At 41.3% G+C, this 18,750-nt stretch overlaps 1 protein-coding gene across 8 annotated transcripts in view; it reads left to right on the top strand.

Annotated features, from left to right (window-relative positions):
* The window catches only part of HECW2 (HECT, C2 and WW domain containing E3 ubiquitin protein ligase 2), a 438,960-nt gene that overhangs the window by 388,240 nt on the left and 31,970 nt on the right, over window positions 1–18,750 (top strand). For all 8 annotated transcript variants that reach the window (XM_066232561.1, XM_066232560.1, XM_066232559.1 and 5 more), the window contains 2 exons: window positions 6,866–6,986; window positions 8,694–8,807. In XM_066232561.1, the coding sequence (XP_066088658.1) occupies window positions 6,866–6,986; window positions 8,694–8,807 (235 nt within the window). The remainder of the gene's footprint in view (window positions 1–6,865; window positions 6,987–8,693; window positions 8,808–18,750) is intronic.

Below are 18,750 nucleotides of genomic sequence, written 5' to 3'. Positions count from 1 at the left end.
CGCCAGGCTGACGCTCTACTGCTGAGCCAACCGGCCAGGGCCGATGTGGCTCTTTTGATGGCTGCATCTGGCCCTCAGACAAATCTTTCATAAAAAAAATAATAATGTTAAAAATATAAAACTTTCTCATATTACAGTCCATTCATTTCCTACTGCTCATGTTCATGGTTGCAGGTGGCTGGAGCCAATCACAGCTATGCTCTGGGACAACATCAAATTTTTATTGGCTAATGCATAACATACACGGGTTGTTGTATGGCTCTCACGGAATTACATTTGGCCTCCGCCCCAGGCACTAGAGTGGCTCTGATTGCAACGGAGCGACGCCCGGATGGGCAGAGCATCGCCCCCTGGTGGGTGTGCCTGGTGGATCCCGGTCGGGCGCATGCGGGAGTCTGTATGACTGCCTCCCCGTTTCCAGCTTCAGAAAAATACAAAAAAAAAAAAAAAAAAAAGGCATTCATGGCTCTCTCAGCCAAAAAGTTTCCCGACCCCTGCCTTACCAGATGCTTTATGGTTAAAGAGGTGAAGCTGAGTGGATTATTACTGATTCCAATCAAGGTTCTCCTTTCCAGGCCTTTTCTGGGGCCCTTCCTCCCCGAGGAAAAGGCAGATCCTGCACTCTGGCCCTTTGGAGCCCCCCAAAGGCACGTGCTGTGGCCACTGGTCGAGCGTCCTCTGAGACGAGGGTGAACATCCTAGACTAGTGTCGCTCTTCTCCTTTGGCGTCACTAATGCACGCAAGTAACCCCTGGTGGCAACAGAAGGCACCCTGCGAGCGGATTTAGTTATTTTCCAAAGACATGTAGAACCCCAATATATCTAAATTGCTAGCAGTGTTTGTGGTGGTTTTAATTTTCGAGAAGAATTATCTCCATATTTTTGGCCTACTCTGTTTCAGTGGGCTTTATTTGATCTTAAAATTGGGATGTACTGCCTGATATCAGTGGAAGTGACTAACTCATTCCACATGGCGCGAGGGCAGGGCTGGCCAGCCGGCTGCGTGCGCCCGGGCGAGCGGTCTTCGGTTTCTTTGAGTCAAATAGCCTCTCCTTCTACCAGTTTCCCTAAAGTTTTAGTGAAAACACTTCAAAGAGATTTTTTAAAAGTTGTCTGATTCTCCTTCTTGTGACTAGAATTTCTTCCCTTTTAGTAGTGTGGGAATAACATTGTGAAAATTATTCCAATAATAAATTTTAATGATCTTTTTTCAGAACATCTAGGAACCTGGTAGATTTTCCACACTTTTCCTCATTCCAAGCACATTTGCATGTCATTTCAAGTCTAGAAGAGAGAGAGAGAGGGGGAGAGGTGCTTTGGAAACTTTGGCTCACTGCTCTTTGCAGCTGTGAGAGTGCTCACCTAAAACTTGTCGAAATTTTGGAATGTGCAGGTTTGTTTTTCTAGGACCGTTATAATGCCAATCCCAACCTTAGCTGTGCCAGAAAGAAAAGATCTTTCCAAACACCACATGGTTTATTATGTCAAATAGGGGACCCAGAAGATGACTTAAGGACCTTTTATAGTTGTACATTTCTAGGAATTTGAATGCAGTGAATACCTAATTTAACTAATATTATTGGAGATGCACTGACTCACTCGCGTGAATTTTGCATTTAACCAGAGTGTGCGTGCATTGAGGCTGTTTCATGGTTTGGGGGCAGTAGGACCCCCAGTGACACTTAGCAGAAGTGAAGAACAGACCAGAGAGCGTGGAGAACCGCACCGGTCTTTCCCGAAGGTCGTCTTGAGGGGCGGGACACGAGGGGGCATTATTTCTAACACATAGTACGTCACCTTAAGGGTCCTCTTTTCCTCTCTTCCCAAAGTCTTAGCATCTTAGGTGCTGCTTATCTCCTCTCCTCTTCTTTCCAGATCATCTGTCTCTCTCCCTCCTTTCTTTTCTCTTCCCTTCCCTTCCCTCCCCACACCTCCCCTCCCCTCCCTTTCTTCTTTCTTTTTTTTTCTTTTCTTTCCCTCCCTCCTCTTCCTTCCTTCCTTCCTCCCTCTCCCTTCCCCCATCTTCACCACAGTCCCCAAAGTAGCTCCATGCTTGTTTTTAGAAATGCTTCTATCCTGTCTCTTTCTCAGCCCCACAGACACGATCTAGGAACCAGATGGTTCAAATGAAGGATCCTCCCTGAGTATGTGGGAATGGGGGCAGCTGTGATTCTAGAAACGGAAGGAGAGCCAAATACTCTTGTCTGTCACAATAAGCAATAAAGAGGAATTTATTTTTTGCTGCTGCTGTTAGTCGGCCCTGCCCCCCTCCCTAAGCCATCAGGAGTACCTGTCACTGGCATGCCCTTCCACTTTCCCTTCTTAATAAAGTGCCTCTAATTTGCCGTGGTCTGAAAAATCACACTGTCAAGGTGGTTGTTTAAAATTAATAGCAGGTACAGGAAAGCACGAGCAAGCTCAGCCAGGGGCCTCAGGGCCTGTCCTGCTCGCGGGCCTGTGCTCAGTGCCGGCTGTACTGGAGGTGTTTCCCCTCACTTTCCATTGTGGAGCTGTATTCCAGAGACGAGTAGTCCAGAAATCATTGCAATGCTTGCTAGTTCATTCTCATTCACTAACAGAGAATGTTTTAAAATGTTGTAGAGATATATATATATATATGTCATAGATATCTATCTATATATAATATATATATATCATATCTCTCTACATACACACACACACACACACACACACACACACACACACACACCAGAAAGTGAACCAGGAAAGAAGTGAGCTTCTGGCCATCCCAGCGTGGAAGCCAGTAGCCACATGGAGTTGTGGTAAGCTCGATCCCCACCCAGGGCACAGTGAGAGCTAGTCATCAAAACAGTCTGGGTTCTTCCAGAATAATCAAAAGAGATTCAGGCTTCTTGGAAGTTTGATGCAGAGATTTTTCTAGTATTACCCAAAGTAGCTTCTCAGGGAGAATTTTTTAGCTTATATACGATGATGCAGTTTTGTAACAGTAAATAGAAATAGTGTGACCCTGGAAAGAAGTACTTTATGTCTGCCCAGTAAGGGTGAAGGAAAAAAAAGACCCAATAGCTGTTACTGAAATTTTTTCCTGCAAATAATTACCATAACGCCTGACTATCCTATGAAGTCACTGTTCCTTTGATCACTTCCTAAATATAACATTGACCTTTTTGTATCTGACTTCCTTTTTTAAGACCATAAAGACCATAAAATTGCTCTCTCTGTAGGAATGTTATATCGTAGAACTTCACTTGGGAGTTATGGTTCCCATACAGTTCTATTAACTTAATCTTCCAAGATCATTTTTAATTTCCAAGGTGGAAGTAACATTGTTCCTGCCCTGGAATTTCTTGGCAGTTGCCCCTGACTTGCATTAAAAGTTTGACAAGGGCCAACAACATAATTTACTATAATTTTTAAACCATGAAGTAATGTGCAAATGATTTTTTCATAATAGAACTATTAACAAAAAAAAAATGCATTTAACAATGTCTCCAGATTCTTCATAATTAAATCACTTTACCTAGAGCATAAATGGAGTCAGAGCTCATTTTTATTAAGTGTCTGTCTTGATATTGATGGAATGCTTTATGGCATTTCCCACATCCTTTTAAGCATCTCACATTATGCAGCAGTAGTATAATATGTGCTGTTTTGTTTTTTCTTTTTACATAATGAACTCTGAAAGAATGTTTTTGAGCCCTGAAAGATTTTCATTGAGTTCTTTGTTCTTTTTTCTCTTCCCTGTCCACGATCATGCTCTTGAAGATTGATTCATACGGCTGCTCTCTGAGTCTACTAGTCTGCAGTTCCTCAGACTGCAGCTTCGACAGCTTTTTGCTGCACCCCTGAGTGGACTTGTGAGGCACTGCCCTGTCCCTTAGCCATCCAAGAGAGCAGACTCGTGCTTGTGGAGATCATCTTTCCTCATGTTGCAAATGATGCCTTTCAAGTACGCAGGAAGCATTGCCCCTCTGTGATGCTGCCCAGGTGTTTCTTTAGGTACACTGGACCTCCTTGTGGGGAATAATGGCTTTCAACCTTGGCTGCACTTCAGAGTTATCTGGAGAGCAGTATAAAACACTTACGCCTGGGTCCCACACCCACAGATTCTGATGTAATATGTCTGGGGTGTGACCTGAATGCTGAGATTTTTAAAAGCTTCCTGAGTGATTCTAATGTGCAGTCATGGTTTGAGGACCACGGCCTAGAAGTCTCTTCTGTATCCCAGACATTTCTAAGGGCTAGTTTGTTTCCTTTTTGACATAGCTTTTAGCTCCGTGGGTAAAAGTTAACTATGCAAAGTTAACCTTGGGACATATTATTGATCAATAGCCAATTTTATTGAAATCCATTCATAAAGCGTCAGTGCAGTTCCCCCGTGTCTTTAGTGTTCGCCTCTATGCAAGTAGTAACAGTAAGAGCTAACAGAGATGTGGGGCTGCTTATGCTGAATCACGGCACAGAGTGCTGCTATGCGCGCACTAACTCGTTTCATCCAAGCGTGAGGCCCTGATCTCACTGGAACTCCGGGACTATAATTTCAAGTGCTTATCCAGTATGTTCACCTGAACAGCTGTCATCTCCAGCCCCACTGTCATAAAGCTTCACACACCCTTGTCCACCGCCATCATCTCTCACACTCTTCTGGTGTGAGGTAGACCTGGCTCAAATGCCAGACCTCCCATGCACTGGCGTCTGACTTCAGTTTCCTTAGTTACTGAGTGCTGATGGTGGCGATAGTCACAGTGCCTGCTTCAGAGACTTGTGAGGGTTCCCCAGGATCCTTTCTGCGCAGGGCATGGCCCCTCGTGCCTCGCAGGCGCTTCACCGATGACAGCTGCGAGTACTGTTTTCGACATTTCACGTTACCACTCCTGTTTCTCTGCTTTGCTTCTCTACTGCTGCCCATTCTTAGTTCACACTGGAAATGTTCCTCCGAGTCACCGCTCTGCAGTCTCGTCTTCATCCATGCCTCAGGCTTCCGTTGCTGCAAGAATTCCTTCCTCACTGGGTCTCCACCCTGCAGTCTTTCCTCCTGCCACCCTCACTGCACTCAACAATGCACTCTGAAAACCATTTCTTACGTAGCGACACTTGCCTGCTCCTTGTTTGATCGGGGTTCTCTAAGCGGTCCCCACTGCTCACTGCATCGTGCCCGATCTCAGCCTTGTTTTTTCAATTCCTCTCATCAGTGGGCTCCCACTTTCTGACTACTTCACTTCCCCCTTACTCCCAGCACTCGCCCTCTGCTCTGAGCTCACAAGTGGGGTCACTCGAGGTCTCCTGAAACACGCATGCAGGGCTCACTGAACGCTCGCTGCCCGGCCCAGGGGGGGAATGTCGGGTTCTCCTGTGTACCAGGCCTGCTCTGAGAGAGCCTGCTCCCTGACGTCTTGTCCATTGTGATCTCTACTCATCCTCGTCTACTGTCAGTCTACTGTCACTCTTCTGTAACACTGCTCTCCAGTGCAGACGCGCAGAGGGTCAGGCGGCCGTGCCGCTGAGCGGTGAGGGCGCAGGGACAGCACACGCTGCCTCTGACGGAGCATCTACGTGCCGCAGCCCCGGGAAAACGCAAGCTGGTTGTTGCAAGAGCTCCTAGATCATTTGCAAAAGAAACCTGGGTTGTTGTGTTTTTTTTTTTACTTGAAATCCCCTCATTTTTAAGTGTTTATAAAGTTAATTTAAAATATTTTAAAAATGTTCTTATGGCAAACAAAATACTAGATCAATAGGTTTGGGTTTAGCCCCGGGGCAATAGTTTTGTCATCTCTGCTTTATAGTTTGTATGCTATCTAGTGTAGGACTTAACTATTCTCTAATTGTTTTATATGTTTTATTTCTGTCTTCCCAGCCAAGATACCCGCTTCAGGAGCCCTGCCTTATTCATTTTGCGCATCTGTTGCTGAACGTAACACAGTATTAGCAGTGAATAACCACCACTTCGTCGGTTCATTCAGTACAGAAATAGTTAATGAGCTTACATGATGTAAGCTTCAAAATTTTTGTTTTCTGATTTCTTTCATTGTGTTGTGAAGTATTTAGTGGAAATTTCCAGTGTTTTAACCATGGCTGTGGGTCAGCTTCCCAAATGCATCACCAGTTTTGTATCCTGACTGTTGGTTAGTCACCTTGCAACCCAGAGCTGGATTTTTCTTTGGAAAGAGGAACTGTTACTTCTACATTTTATCAATGATACTTGTCATATGATGAAATAAAAAAAAAAACTTTAGCTAATCTATAGCTAATCATAGTACTTGGCACATATTAAGAATGCAACAAATAGCAGTATTTTGTACTCTGTGCAACCAGGAGACATGTGCCTTCTATAGTTATGTCTTTTACATCAGCATTATTTTACCCTATAATCTAAAACGTATGTCTAAAATCATTTTTAGTTATAGTTCATATCTAAAAGAACTTTTTATAGGTTTTCTATAAAGTAAAGTGTGAAAACTCACTATTCATGCTTTATGCACTGCATACTTTTCACATTGTCACTTCCTGTCTAGTTACTATGATACCATCTCAGCAGCAAGCAAAGCTATTCCACCCTCAGCAGTTACCATCAGACATGAGTAACCCTGCTTGACTCATATTCATTTGGACCGAAAAGGAGGACATATTTGACTAACACAGGGCACCATCGTAACTATTCAGACTGTTCTTTTCAACCAAAATGCCACAAGGAAGACATCGCGTGAGATCCTGGTTAATCTCTGTGGTGGTCATTAACTTGGAGCGTTGAAAATGGCAGGAACTATTGCCTCCTTTTGCTTGTTAACTCTGGTCCCGACTCCCCGTTGCTATTTTCTTCATGATGCGATGAACATCGGGACAGTGCACAGTCTCACACTCTCTTCTTGTTTGTGGTTTGCTGTAGGTACTCAGCGTGCCAATGCTCGGGCTCCAGCCCCTTACAAGCGAGACTTTGAAGCCAAACTAAGGAACTTTTATAGGAAGTTAGAGACGAAAGGATATGGACAAGGCCCAGGAAAATTAAAGTAAGTCAAAAGCGAAACAAACCACAAGGTCTGTAGATGGTGCAAGGACGGGATGCAGCAGGAATTGTAGAGAATTGGTTGTGATTTGGGATGACCACCTTTGTTTTAGTGGGCATAATTATCTTTAGTGTCTGTAAAATGCAGCACCATATAAAATCTAGTTTTGGAATTAAGCACGATTAAGATGAAGGTTTTAAAACAAACAGTAAAAAAGTACACATTCCATGTAAAAATGTTAAGAATTAAAAGCTGATTTATTTTTTTTCTTCTGAAAAGTACCTTTGTTGGCTTAGAGTATATTCATTAGAGAGAGAGCTGTCACAGCGACCTATACTGCCCATCACTGTCTCCTGCGCTTACCTGAGTGTGGGAACCATGCTCAGCCCCATTGCATTCTGGGAAATAAACTTGTCCAACAGAGTATGTCATGAATGCTGTTTCTGCCTATTTTTATCCACCTCCATTTAAAAGGGGACACTGAAACATCATTATAATGTGCGATCAGAATTATTTTCATTCTCTGCTTACCCCCTGCTGCCTTCATCCCTGCCTCCGCCTCTGTGCCATGTCCCCATTGGACATCACTATGCCATCTAAGAGAGGACCCAGGAGGGAGACTCTCTACTGCAGTCTGTCATGTTCTGGGAGGCCTGAGTGAAGGTCCAGGGACCAGCCCCGCAGCCCCACAGCCCCACGGCGCACCGCCCCACAGGGAGGGCTTGCTTGATTTAATTCACAGGTTGCACTTTTTTTTTCTTTTTTTTTTTTAATTTATTTATTCATTTTTTAGAGAGGAAAGGGAGAGAGAGAGAGGAGAGACAGGGAGAGAGAAGGGGGGTAGGAGCTGGAAGCATCAACTCCCATATGTGCCTTGACCAGGCAAGCCCAGGGTTTCGAACCGGTGACCTCAGCATTTCCAGGTTGACGCTTTATCCACTGCGCCACCACAGGTCAGGCCACAGGTTGCACTTTTCATCGCCCTCCGGAAACATCAGCCTGCCCAGAACACTGCACCTCCCAGAGCTTTTTCCTGCTGATGCTTTTCTCTTAAAAATGTCTTGATGATCAAGCTTTCATCCTTTGGCCTCCATGGTATCTTCCTTTACATTACTATTTTCTCTAAAGGCAAATTGATATCTGCTTAAAGATGACTTTAACTGACATTATGACAAGTGGATTAATTGGCCACAAGTTATCGGTCATGTGTATCTTTCACTTAGGGAATTTCAAGATTTGCTTATTTTAAAAATTAAGCACAATTAAAAACGCCTCTGTTTTGGAGGACACTGAGAATTTCTTTTTTCTCCTTGTTCTCACGGTCATTAAATTCCTTGTCTAGGTGCATTCAGGCTGCAAACATGACCTCATAGGGTTGTTCTTCCTTTACTAATCAAAAGTGTTCTGCCTGCGTTGTTTCATATCTTTCTTGGAAAAATTGATTTGAACATTCAGAAGGGCCTCTCAGATTGTTTTCACAGGTCATAGGTGGGGTGCCGTCTTGACCAATGATTCTGTTACATAACAGTTGCTAATGCTGTGAAGAGTTAAAGACAAACCTGTCCTTTGTGGCAGATAGCAACGACATTAAGTCACTCCTTTTTGCCTAGTTAATTATGGTAAATGGAAATTAACTGGCATATACCCAGTTCTAGATAGATAAGGATTAGGAAATAATCTGTATTTTTCAAATTGTCTCCTTATGGACAGGTTAATTATCAGAAGAGATCACTTACTTGAAGATGCTTTTAATCAGATCATGGGCTACTCCCGAAAAGATCTGCAGAGAAATAAGCTGTACGTCACCTTCGTCGGGGAAGAAGGGTGAGTAGAACAGAGAAGTGGCCCAGGGAACACAGGCCGTGGCTGCAGGGCGGATGTTTCACCACATCCTTGCTGTGGTCGCCTGAAACAGGAAATCCTTCTGGCAGGAAATGCCGTTCTCATACACTTAAACCTCTGAGCTTTTTTTTTTTTTTTTAATTTTTTTTTAAGGCTTTCTCTGGTTTTTAAATCATTTGGCATAGACGTTCTTTGGTAAAAACGTGTAACTGTGGACCATTTTTGAGAGCAGAGCTTGGTTTGGTCTCTTCTCTCTCAAATTCTCTCTTAAAGGGAAAAGTGGGCTTTGAAGAAAAAAAAGAAAAAAAAAACCCACAAGGAATTGCATTTTAGCATCTACAATCTTGTTATCTGCAGTGGGGTGCTGAGTAGAACCAGCTTCACCTGCTAAAGAAACTCAGTTTCAGAAGCACCAATTAGATTCCTACTCTTCTACGAGGAAGCCAAAAACAGCAATAACTCTTGAGTCTTGGTTTTTACTTTTCCATCCCCAGTTCTTATCTCCTTTTTGGATGGCAACACAGTTACCAAAATAACTACCTGCTGTAAACAAAGGTCTCCAACCTTGTGTGACTCTTCCATGAGTGTGCTCATATAGATAAGGGTTAGGAGATGAAGGAGCGAAGACACCCACACAGCTTTGGCATCCGAACAGACATACCAGCGGTGATACAACACTCGAGAAGGTGACAGCTTCCATCTCTCCCAGACCCCTTCCTCTTGCCTCATTTCACGTCAGGGGTCGAATCTCAGCACCTTTATGTAACCCAGCCATCACTAGAGTGAACTTCAAAAAAATGCCACCCAGTTGCCTGAGCTCTGGTTGTCTTCTTGAGTGTGTTGGTTTGGGTTATTTCAAGACTACCCCTCTGAGTCATGCCCAGGAATGAACTGTGTTAGATTATGGAATCATGGAATCATAGTATTAACATCCAACAAATTTAACCATTCAGTACATGGTTCATGAAATGGAGACTCCAACGTGTAAAATGACTTGCATGTGCTAGCAGAACCAGATAATAGCAAAACTGAGATTCACAAGGTCTTAGTCTTTCAGTTGGTATTCTTAGACCAACCTAGGGATGCAGACAAGACTCCTGAAGTCTGGTTCATCTGAATTTTGATAACTTCTGCTTTTCACATATACTGTTGTATAGCCTCCTAGCTATGAAATAAAACATTACATGGCAAAACAATATAGTGTGTCATAGTTGAACAGACCTGAGCCTTTTGATACTTGTGTTAATTGGCTGAAAGATGCAGGTGCACAGTTGAAAATAAAGACAGATATTTTTAGCTTAATCACAGGCAGGTATGCATGGGATGCCAAATATCTCCTGACATAATTAGCCTGCTTCGAATGAGAATACTTTTCCTCCCCCAGAACTCCAGCTGCCTTCCTCCATTGTTGGATCACGGTTTGTTGAGATCTCAAAGGTGTAGGGAAGAGTCCTTGGGGGCCTTGGCACTTAAGTTTGAATAGAAAAGATACTTATCATGTTTGATCATCCTAATGTGTCTCCCTATGATCTGGACTGATGACATCTGTCTCTAGGAGAAGGCCAGGCTGAGTGCCACTAAAGCTCCAATGCTTCCTGTTTCTATTCCCTGTCTCCTACCTACCCTAGAGGGAAAATAAGAGTGAGGATATTTTGAAGTATAACTTAGTCATCAGGAACAATCTCTTAATCAGTGCCTTCTGCATATGTCCTATTGAAGCTAGAGTAGGGCCAGATAATTTCTGATCTCATGGCTTTATCATGCCAATATCATACATATAGATTATTAGATACAGACTTATTTTGCTATTAGGCATATACTATTTTGAAAGATTAAAACAGGGCACTTGCTAGAAAATGGAAAACTCAAAACAACATTAAGAGGTGATTTTAGCCTTTGCCAACTTCTCAAACATTACAGTGGTCCCTCGTCTATCACAAGGGTTAAATTCTAGAACCCCCTGCGAAGTAGCGACCTTATGTTTATTTTATTATTCATATATATCTTAAGGCTTTATAAATCCTCCCCACACTCTTATTAACCTTTCCCACACTCTTATAAACACTGCCTATGCATTTTCCATATGTGCAAGTCTTTGTCTATTCATCTGCTGTACACTAAGTATTTTATTTTGATTCAATATTCTTTTAATGTTTTAATTAATATTTTTATATTTTCTTATTTTTTAATTTTTTAAGCTAGAAAATGCTTATTTTACCACAAAAATAATTTAAATAATAAATATATAAAAATACTTATGTACCGCAAAATTCTGCGATACAGTGAAAAATCTGTAATACAAAATTAGATATATACAATTTAAAAATCCGTGATACAGTGAGACCATGAAAAGTGAACTGCGATATGGTGAGGGACAACTGTAATTCTATCACATGAAACATTTCTTTCTGGATTATAATAAATACCCCAAATGGAAAGCCGCCTAAGTTTTTCAATGAAACTATAAAACTTGGAGTGTGAAGTTTTCTGTCACTTTCCCTTCATTAATCTTAATGCCCTCAAAATGTTTCATTTTGTGAACTCTTTTAATGTCTAGCTCTAATAAAAAATTATTTAAACGTATATCATACACCGCTAGGGCCCAGATCTTGGTTTCTAATATCCTTCTTTAATCAAAGGAACTAGGGTTTCCTTGAAGAAACAGCTGATTCTATATAGGATGGAGACAGGAAATACACAAGAGGAGGCCTAAAGGGTCCAGCCAGAAGGTAAAGAAGTCAAAAAGTCAGTAATGGGATAGGTCACAGGGACATAAGAACCAACTGAGAGAGCTCCCAATGGCCAAAGCTGGAGTAATTTGCACAGCAAGATAAGTAAATAAAGTAGTACTGGATTATAATCTGAAGTCCAAAATATCTATATTCATGTAAATACATGATTGAATAAATTAAATAAATAAATAAATAAATAAATAAATAAATGATGAATAGACAAACCTTTTGTGCAGAAGATTTACAAATAATTTAGTAGAATTACTTACTTCTTAATTGTGGCTTGCACATACTTTCTTCCAAACAGCATGAAAAGGGAGAGAAGGCAGGCTGCAGTGGAGATGCCTTACACTCAGCCGAGAGATCAGTGTTAAAATCAGCAGTGCCATGTCAGGTTAATCGTGCATACTCTTGATATGAGGTGATGAGAATGGCAGTTTACTTTTTTATGCCTTTGCTTCCAAAAACCCATAACGTCAGTTTAATGGTGAGAAAAACATCAGACAAATCTAAATTGGGGGACGTCTTAAAGACACTTTACCAAGTATTCCTTAAAAACTGTCAAGGTCATTGACAATTAAATGAGTCTGAGAAACTGTCACAGCCAAGAAGGGCCCAAGGAAACATAACAATGAAATGTAATACAGGTATTTTTGGATGGGATCAAGGGACATTAGATAACAACAAAGAAAATCTGAATAAAGTATAGAGTTTAGTAAAAAATAATGTATCGATATTGGGTAAAACCAAAATATTGGTTCACTAATTGTAACAAACCTACTATACTAATATTAGATGCTAATAAGAAGGGAACTGAGTGTGAGGTATACAAGAATTCTTCATGTTATCTTTGAAACTTTCCTGTAAATCAAAAACTATTTTTTTAAAAAAACATGTATTAAAAGGAAACATATAGTCTGGATTTGGAAAGATTTAGGAAATGTTTCCCCAAGAATGGTTTTTCTTATTTCCTTTTTTCTGATGAGTGCCTGCCACCAGGGTATTTGGATATGTGTATACCTTCTTCTGCACTTGAGGTCAGCAGAGTAGTAAGTATGTAAATAGAGTTAATTCTATGGAAAGTTCAAGTTAACAGGGATATTGGTATACATAAAGTATTTTGTGTTGCTAAAGTCAACTTATTATTTATGAGAGAATACTTGCAACTCTTATGGAAACCATCTCACTGGTCATATTTTCTACTTTATATCATCAGGATCTTTGTTTATAATATATTAGCTAGGGCATATAGAGAAAGGGATTTATTTTTAAGAATAATGCATATGGTAGAGCCCACCAAAAAAACTGATAAATGAATTCAGTAAGGTAGCAGGATACAAAATAAATATCCAGAAATCAGTTACATTTTTATACACCGATAATAAACTATCAGAATGGAAACTAAGAAAAATAATCCCTTTTACAATAGCATTATGTATGTATATATAGCTAGCCTAGGAATAAATTTAACCAGGATTTAAAAGACTTATACTCAGGCCCTGGCCACTTGGCTCAGTGGTAGAGCGTCGGCCTGGCGTGCGGAAGTCCCGGGTTCGATTCCCGGCCAGGGCACACAGGAGAAGCACCCATCTGCTTCTCCACCCCTCCCCCTCTCCTTCCTCTCTGTCTCTCTCTTCCCCTCCCGCAGCCGAGGCTCCATTGGAGCAAAGATGGCCCGGGCACTGGGGATGACTCCTTGGCCTCTGCCCCAGGCGCTGGAGTGGCTCTGGTCGTAACAGAGCGACGCCCCGGAGGGGCAGAGCATCGCCCCCTGGTGGGCAGAGCGTCGCCCCTGGTGGGCGTGCTGGGTGGATCCCGGTCGGGCGCATGCGGGAGTCTGTCTGACTGTCTCTCCCTATTTCCAGCTTCAGAAAAATACAAAAAAAAAAGACCTATACTCAGAAAATTATAAGACATTGAAGAAAGAAATTGAAGAGGTTACAAATAAGTGGAAGCAGATAACACATTCATGGATAGGAAGAATAACATCATTAAAATGTCCATACTATTCAAAGCAATATACAGATTCAGTGCAATTCCTATCAAGATACCAATGGCATATTTCACCGAAATAGAACAAATATCCCAAAAGTTTATATGAAACCACAAAAAATCCTGAATAACCTTAGCAATCTTGAGAAAGAACAATCATGTTGGAGGAATCACCCTTCTGATATCAAACCATACTACAAAGCCATGGTAATCTAAACAACATAGTACTGGCATTAAAACAGACATATATATAAATCAATGAAATACCAGGCCCTGACTGGTTAGTTCAGTTGGTTAGAGCTTTGTCCTGAGTTGCTGAAGTTATGGGTTTGAATGCTAGTCAGGGCACAATATAGGAGTTAATCAATGAATAAGTGGAAAAACAAGTTTATGTTTCTCTTTCTATCTCTACCTATCTCTCTGTCTCTCTCCCATTCTCTCTCTGAAAATCAATAAAGTTTTTAAATATTAAAATAAAAACAATAGCCAAGAAATAAACCTACATCTTTATGATCCGTTAATATTTGACAAAAGAGACAAGAACATACAATGGGGCAAAGACAGTCTATAAAATAAATGGTGTTTGCAAAGTTGGACAGATACATGCAAAAAAATTAAACTAGACCCTAACCTTCTTACACCGTACACAAGAATAAACTCAAAATGTGTCAAAGACTTAAATGTAAGACTCAAAACCATAAAATTCCTAGAGGAAAACATAGGCAGTAAAATCTTAGACATTTCTCATAGCAATACTTTCCTGTTATATCTCCTTGTGCAAGAAAAACAAGACAAAAAACAAACAAATGGGACTATATCAAGCTAAGAAGTTTTTTGCGCAGTAGAAGAAAACAACAAAATGAGAAGACAGCCCACTGAATAAACATTTCTCTAAAGAAGACATACTGATGGCCAATAGACATATTAAAGATGCTCAATGTCACTATTCATCAGAGAAATGCAAATGCAATTAATTAAAACCACAATGAGATATCACTTCATGCAGGTCAGAAGGCATATCATCAATAAATCAACAAACAACAAATGTCAGTGAGGATGTGGAAAAAACAGAACCCTCGTGCGCTGTTGGGGGGAATGCAGATTGGTGCAGCCACTTTGGAAAGCAGTATGGAGTTACCTCAAAGAATAAAAATGGAACTACCTTATGACCCAATGATTTCACTTCTGGGACTATTTTCAAAGAAACCCAAAACACTGATTTGAAGAAAATATGCACCCATATGTTCATGCAGTGTTTTTTACAGTAGCCAAGATCTGGAAACAGCAGAAGTGCCCATCAATAGATGAGTGGATAAAAAAAAGCTGTGGTGCATTTACACAATGGAACACTATCGACCGTAAAAAAGAAGGAAATCTTACCTTTTATGATAGCATGGATGGACCTGGAGAGCATTATGCTAAGTGAAAAGAGCCAGTCAGAGAAAGATCAATACTATATGATTTCACTTATTTGTGGAATCTAATAAAATAAAGTAATAAAATTGAAACAGACTCATAGATACAGAAAACAGACTGGCAGCTGGCAGCGGGGAAATGGGTTGCGGATCTAAGTAAAAAAGGTGGCAAAATTAAACAAAACCGAACAAACAAAAAACTGCTCATAGACACAGACAACAGTATAGTGGTTACCGGAGTGGAAGGGGGCTGAGGGGAAGCAGAAAAGGGTAGAGGAAGAGGGTAAATAGTGAAGGATGGAGACTTGACTTGGGTGGTGAACATTCAATACAGCATATAGATAATGTATTACAGAACTATGTCCTTGAAACCTACATAATTTTATTAACCAGTGTCACCCCTCTCAATTCAACAAAAACTTTTTTCAAAGAAGAATAGTGCATCTGCTTATACTCCCAAAAGGTGTGAATTAGCACATTCACAGAGAGAGTCGAACTCTGCTTTAAGTTGTTTCTTTGTACAGGCCTGAAACACGATATATAGATTGTTCCAGAAATGAAATAGCTGAGGCAAGAAAAATGATGGAAAAATCTATAGTCAGAAATTTACAGGTTAACTGCAAGTTCCTTGTGAGGTCGAATTAATCCCAGAATGTTGGTATTGCCTATATTCAATTAAAAATTACAAACATCATCCAAGAGCCTGTTAATGCTTCTTGCTAAAATAATACTTCATGTTATACTTGGCTTTTTACTAAAAGTAGTTTGTAAGCAAACCACTGTGATTTAATCTGGTCAGAGCTGGAGGTTTATTTCCACGCAACTTAGTTTGGTTATCTGCTCTTGCAAAGTGTGTGTGTGTGTGGGGGGGGGGGGGTTGGATGTCAGCAGCGGAGGAATGACTGGAAACTGAGTCATCTTGACTGAATGTGGTGGGAAATCGCATGCCGTGGCTGCTGCTTTCTGCTGGGCTTCTGTCTGCCTAGAAGTTGCTCCTTTCGAAGGGGGCCAGTGGAGCACTGCAGTCTCTAGTGTGTCATTTTCTTCTAAATTCAAAGCCCTAGCAACTAAAGCTACGTAGTGTCAGAAGTAGCTAGTAGACTGTTGTGTTCTGAGAAGGCATCCTGGGCCATTAACTTCTTTCTCAGTACCCAAAACAGCAAGGAAATAATGACCTTGGTAAAAAGAGGATGTTTACACTGTGATTTGCCTCACCTCTTTTTTTCCTCCATGGCCAACTCTGTAAAAGGCACCTTTCTTTAAGAAAGAATGAGTTCATTATATGCAAGGTGCCATCTACATGACGTCAATCACCTGTCTCGCAGAGCCCCGCTTAGACTAGGGAAGGCATGTGTGCAGTTTTAGTTTAGCGGTGTAAGGACAGTGAGCTCTTTCTGTGACCTTTCTGCCGAGACAGATCTGAAACAGTTTTCTTGCATCTTTGCTTATAAAATAAATAACCAACAACTCTTTCATCTGACTAGTGTCATCCTTACTAAAAGCTGTGTGGGATTCTGAGCTTAACATTTATTCCTCAGAACTCTTTAAAGCGTCGAGTTAAACGTAATGAAAGTTGCTTGTTTTCTTCTAAAAAGGGACATATGCAGAATAACCTAAGTTACCCAAACCTTTCTGAAGAAGGGTGCTTCTGTAACTAAGCTTGATATCACCAGGTAAAACTCTGCTTGCCTTATTAATTGCTCCCACAATTCCTTACTCACCCACCAGGCCTTCTGAAGTAGCTGAAGAACTGATGCCTTGCTGCTATAAATGTTTGCGGGTGAATCAGCGGGTGTGTTCCTGACCCGGCTTGTAAGAAAGCAAAGCTTTCTGTCTTCCAGAAACCATGTGGGAAATGATGGGGCAACCTCCCAATGCCATCACATCTTCTTTCCTTGTATAGTCTACTGCCATCGGGGTACTTTGTTTTCAGTACCTTTTAGTTGAAAATGAAGAGCAAGAGAATAATATTAATAATTTAAACAAATATGGAATGCCACTAACAAGTCGGGCGGTGTCAGTCTGGCAACGTGATGGTGTTGAACATGCTTTGTCAGCACTTCGTGGGGCTCAAAACTGCACTGCCACCCGAAAGACATCTGTGCTTATTCTGAAATGCCCTCACATGCAGCTGTTGTGTGGCTACACACCCGTTGTCCGGAGTTTCTATATTTCAGTGCCAAGCCTTTAGCTGTGGAACCAACCTAACTGGCAAAACAGGAATGTAACAAACGATCCCTGTGATATGAGTCATATTAACTATTTATATGGACGAGGTTGCTAAGACATTACAGGAAGCAAATGCACGAGGTGCTCTGCTGGGACACGTCTTATTGGGTTAGGTAGCCATATGTAATTTGTAACTTACAACTTGCTCTCAGAGGTACACTTCTCAGTTTTGGATTGTAATCAAATCAAGCTTTAAAAACTGTCTTACTGTAGATTGACTTCATCAGTGCTGCGAGAGTTAAAAAAACAGCAGATAAAAACCTGACCAGTTGAGGAAGACACATTTTTCTCCTAGAGGAACTGTTAGCTTTGTTCTCTCTTAGAGGAAAAAAAGGAGTGTCACTTTCCAGCCTAACCCCTCAGGGAACATTCATATTATTGGTAGCCAGATTCAGCTATTATCATAATAAAGGAACCAATCAATGAGCTCTATCTTTGTTGTTTTAACAAACTTTATCATATTAGATGATAAACCTGGAAATGACAAGCACCAAGCTCTCTAAACATAATTCACTTGTGTGATTTATGACAATATTTGCAGATCAAGTTCGGGATTGGCATAGCCTGCTAATGTCATTGAATCAACATACCTCCTGAAGGCAACTTGCGCAAAGTTATTCACCCTGCTGGGTACCTACTAATAATGTGAACTATGTTGATTTTCTTTTTCTTTAAAGAGCTCCACTCACTGATTCAACATATATTAAGCATTTGGGACGCAAAACTGAGACAGACGAGAGTCCCTCTCCTCTGAATGGTTACAATCTACACGTGTGTACAGAGGAAGCCGACACACAAACAGAGTGTGGTATCTATCATGAAACACTGAGCGTTAAAGCTCAAAGAAGCCTGCTGTTTCTAACTGAATGCCACGGTTGAATTATAAGCAGCTAAAAAGCCATTTTATTTATACCATTTGTCTCTTTGTAAGAACACTCAGAAAGCGTTCGGCTCGTGTCTCAGCTGTGTGTGACCCTTACCATCCATCGTGGGCCTGGGTTGTGGCTGAAGGCCCCTGGAAAGCTCAGGCTGACCACTCATGTCCCGTTCTTAGTCATGACCACTCCTGAGGTTGCATTCGGACCCGAGGATATTGTGGTCATTTTATATGTTCTTGAAGGGATCCTCACTAAAGAAGAGGATTTAGAATAAGCCAGGTATTTTAATAAAGTAGCCTTTTCCTCTCACTTTTTCCTATAAGAGGGGTTGGCAAACTTGTACTGAAAAGAGCTAAAAATTCAGTGTTTTTCAAGCACCAGCTTACAGACTGGTCCACGAGAAATTTCATGCTGGTCCACGAAAGAGTTAATCACCCTGACCATTATATGAAGGTTATAGACCCAAATGATCTTAGTCCCATTTGCTTATGCTTGGGGTGATTTCTGCCTTCGTGGTCCCCGAAATGATTCTCCTCTTTTCACCAGTCCCCAAGTGTAAGAGGTTAAAAACCACGGGGCTAGCTAGTAAATATTTTAGGCTTTGCAGGCCGTGCACCCCCAGCCCCACACACTCAACTCTGCCATCTGAGCAGAAAAGCAGACGCAGGAAAACAGACAG

Source organism: Saccopteryx bilineata, chromosome 5 (genome assembly GCF_036850765.1).
Source record: "Saccopteryx bilineata isolate mSacBil1 chromosome 5, mSacBil1_pri_phased_curated, whole genome shotgun sequence".
Lineage (NCBI taxonomy): Eukaryota > Metazoa > Chordata > Mammalia > Chiroptera > Emballonuridae > Saccopteryx > Saccopteryx bilineata.
This window is presented reverse-complemented; position numbering and strand designations above follow the sequence as displayed.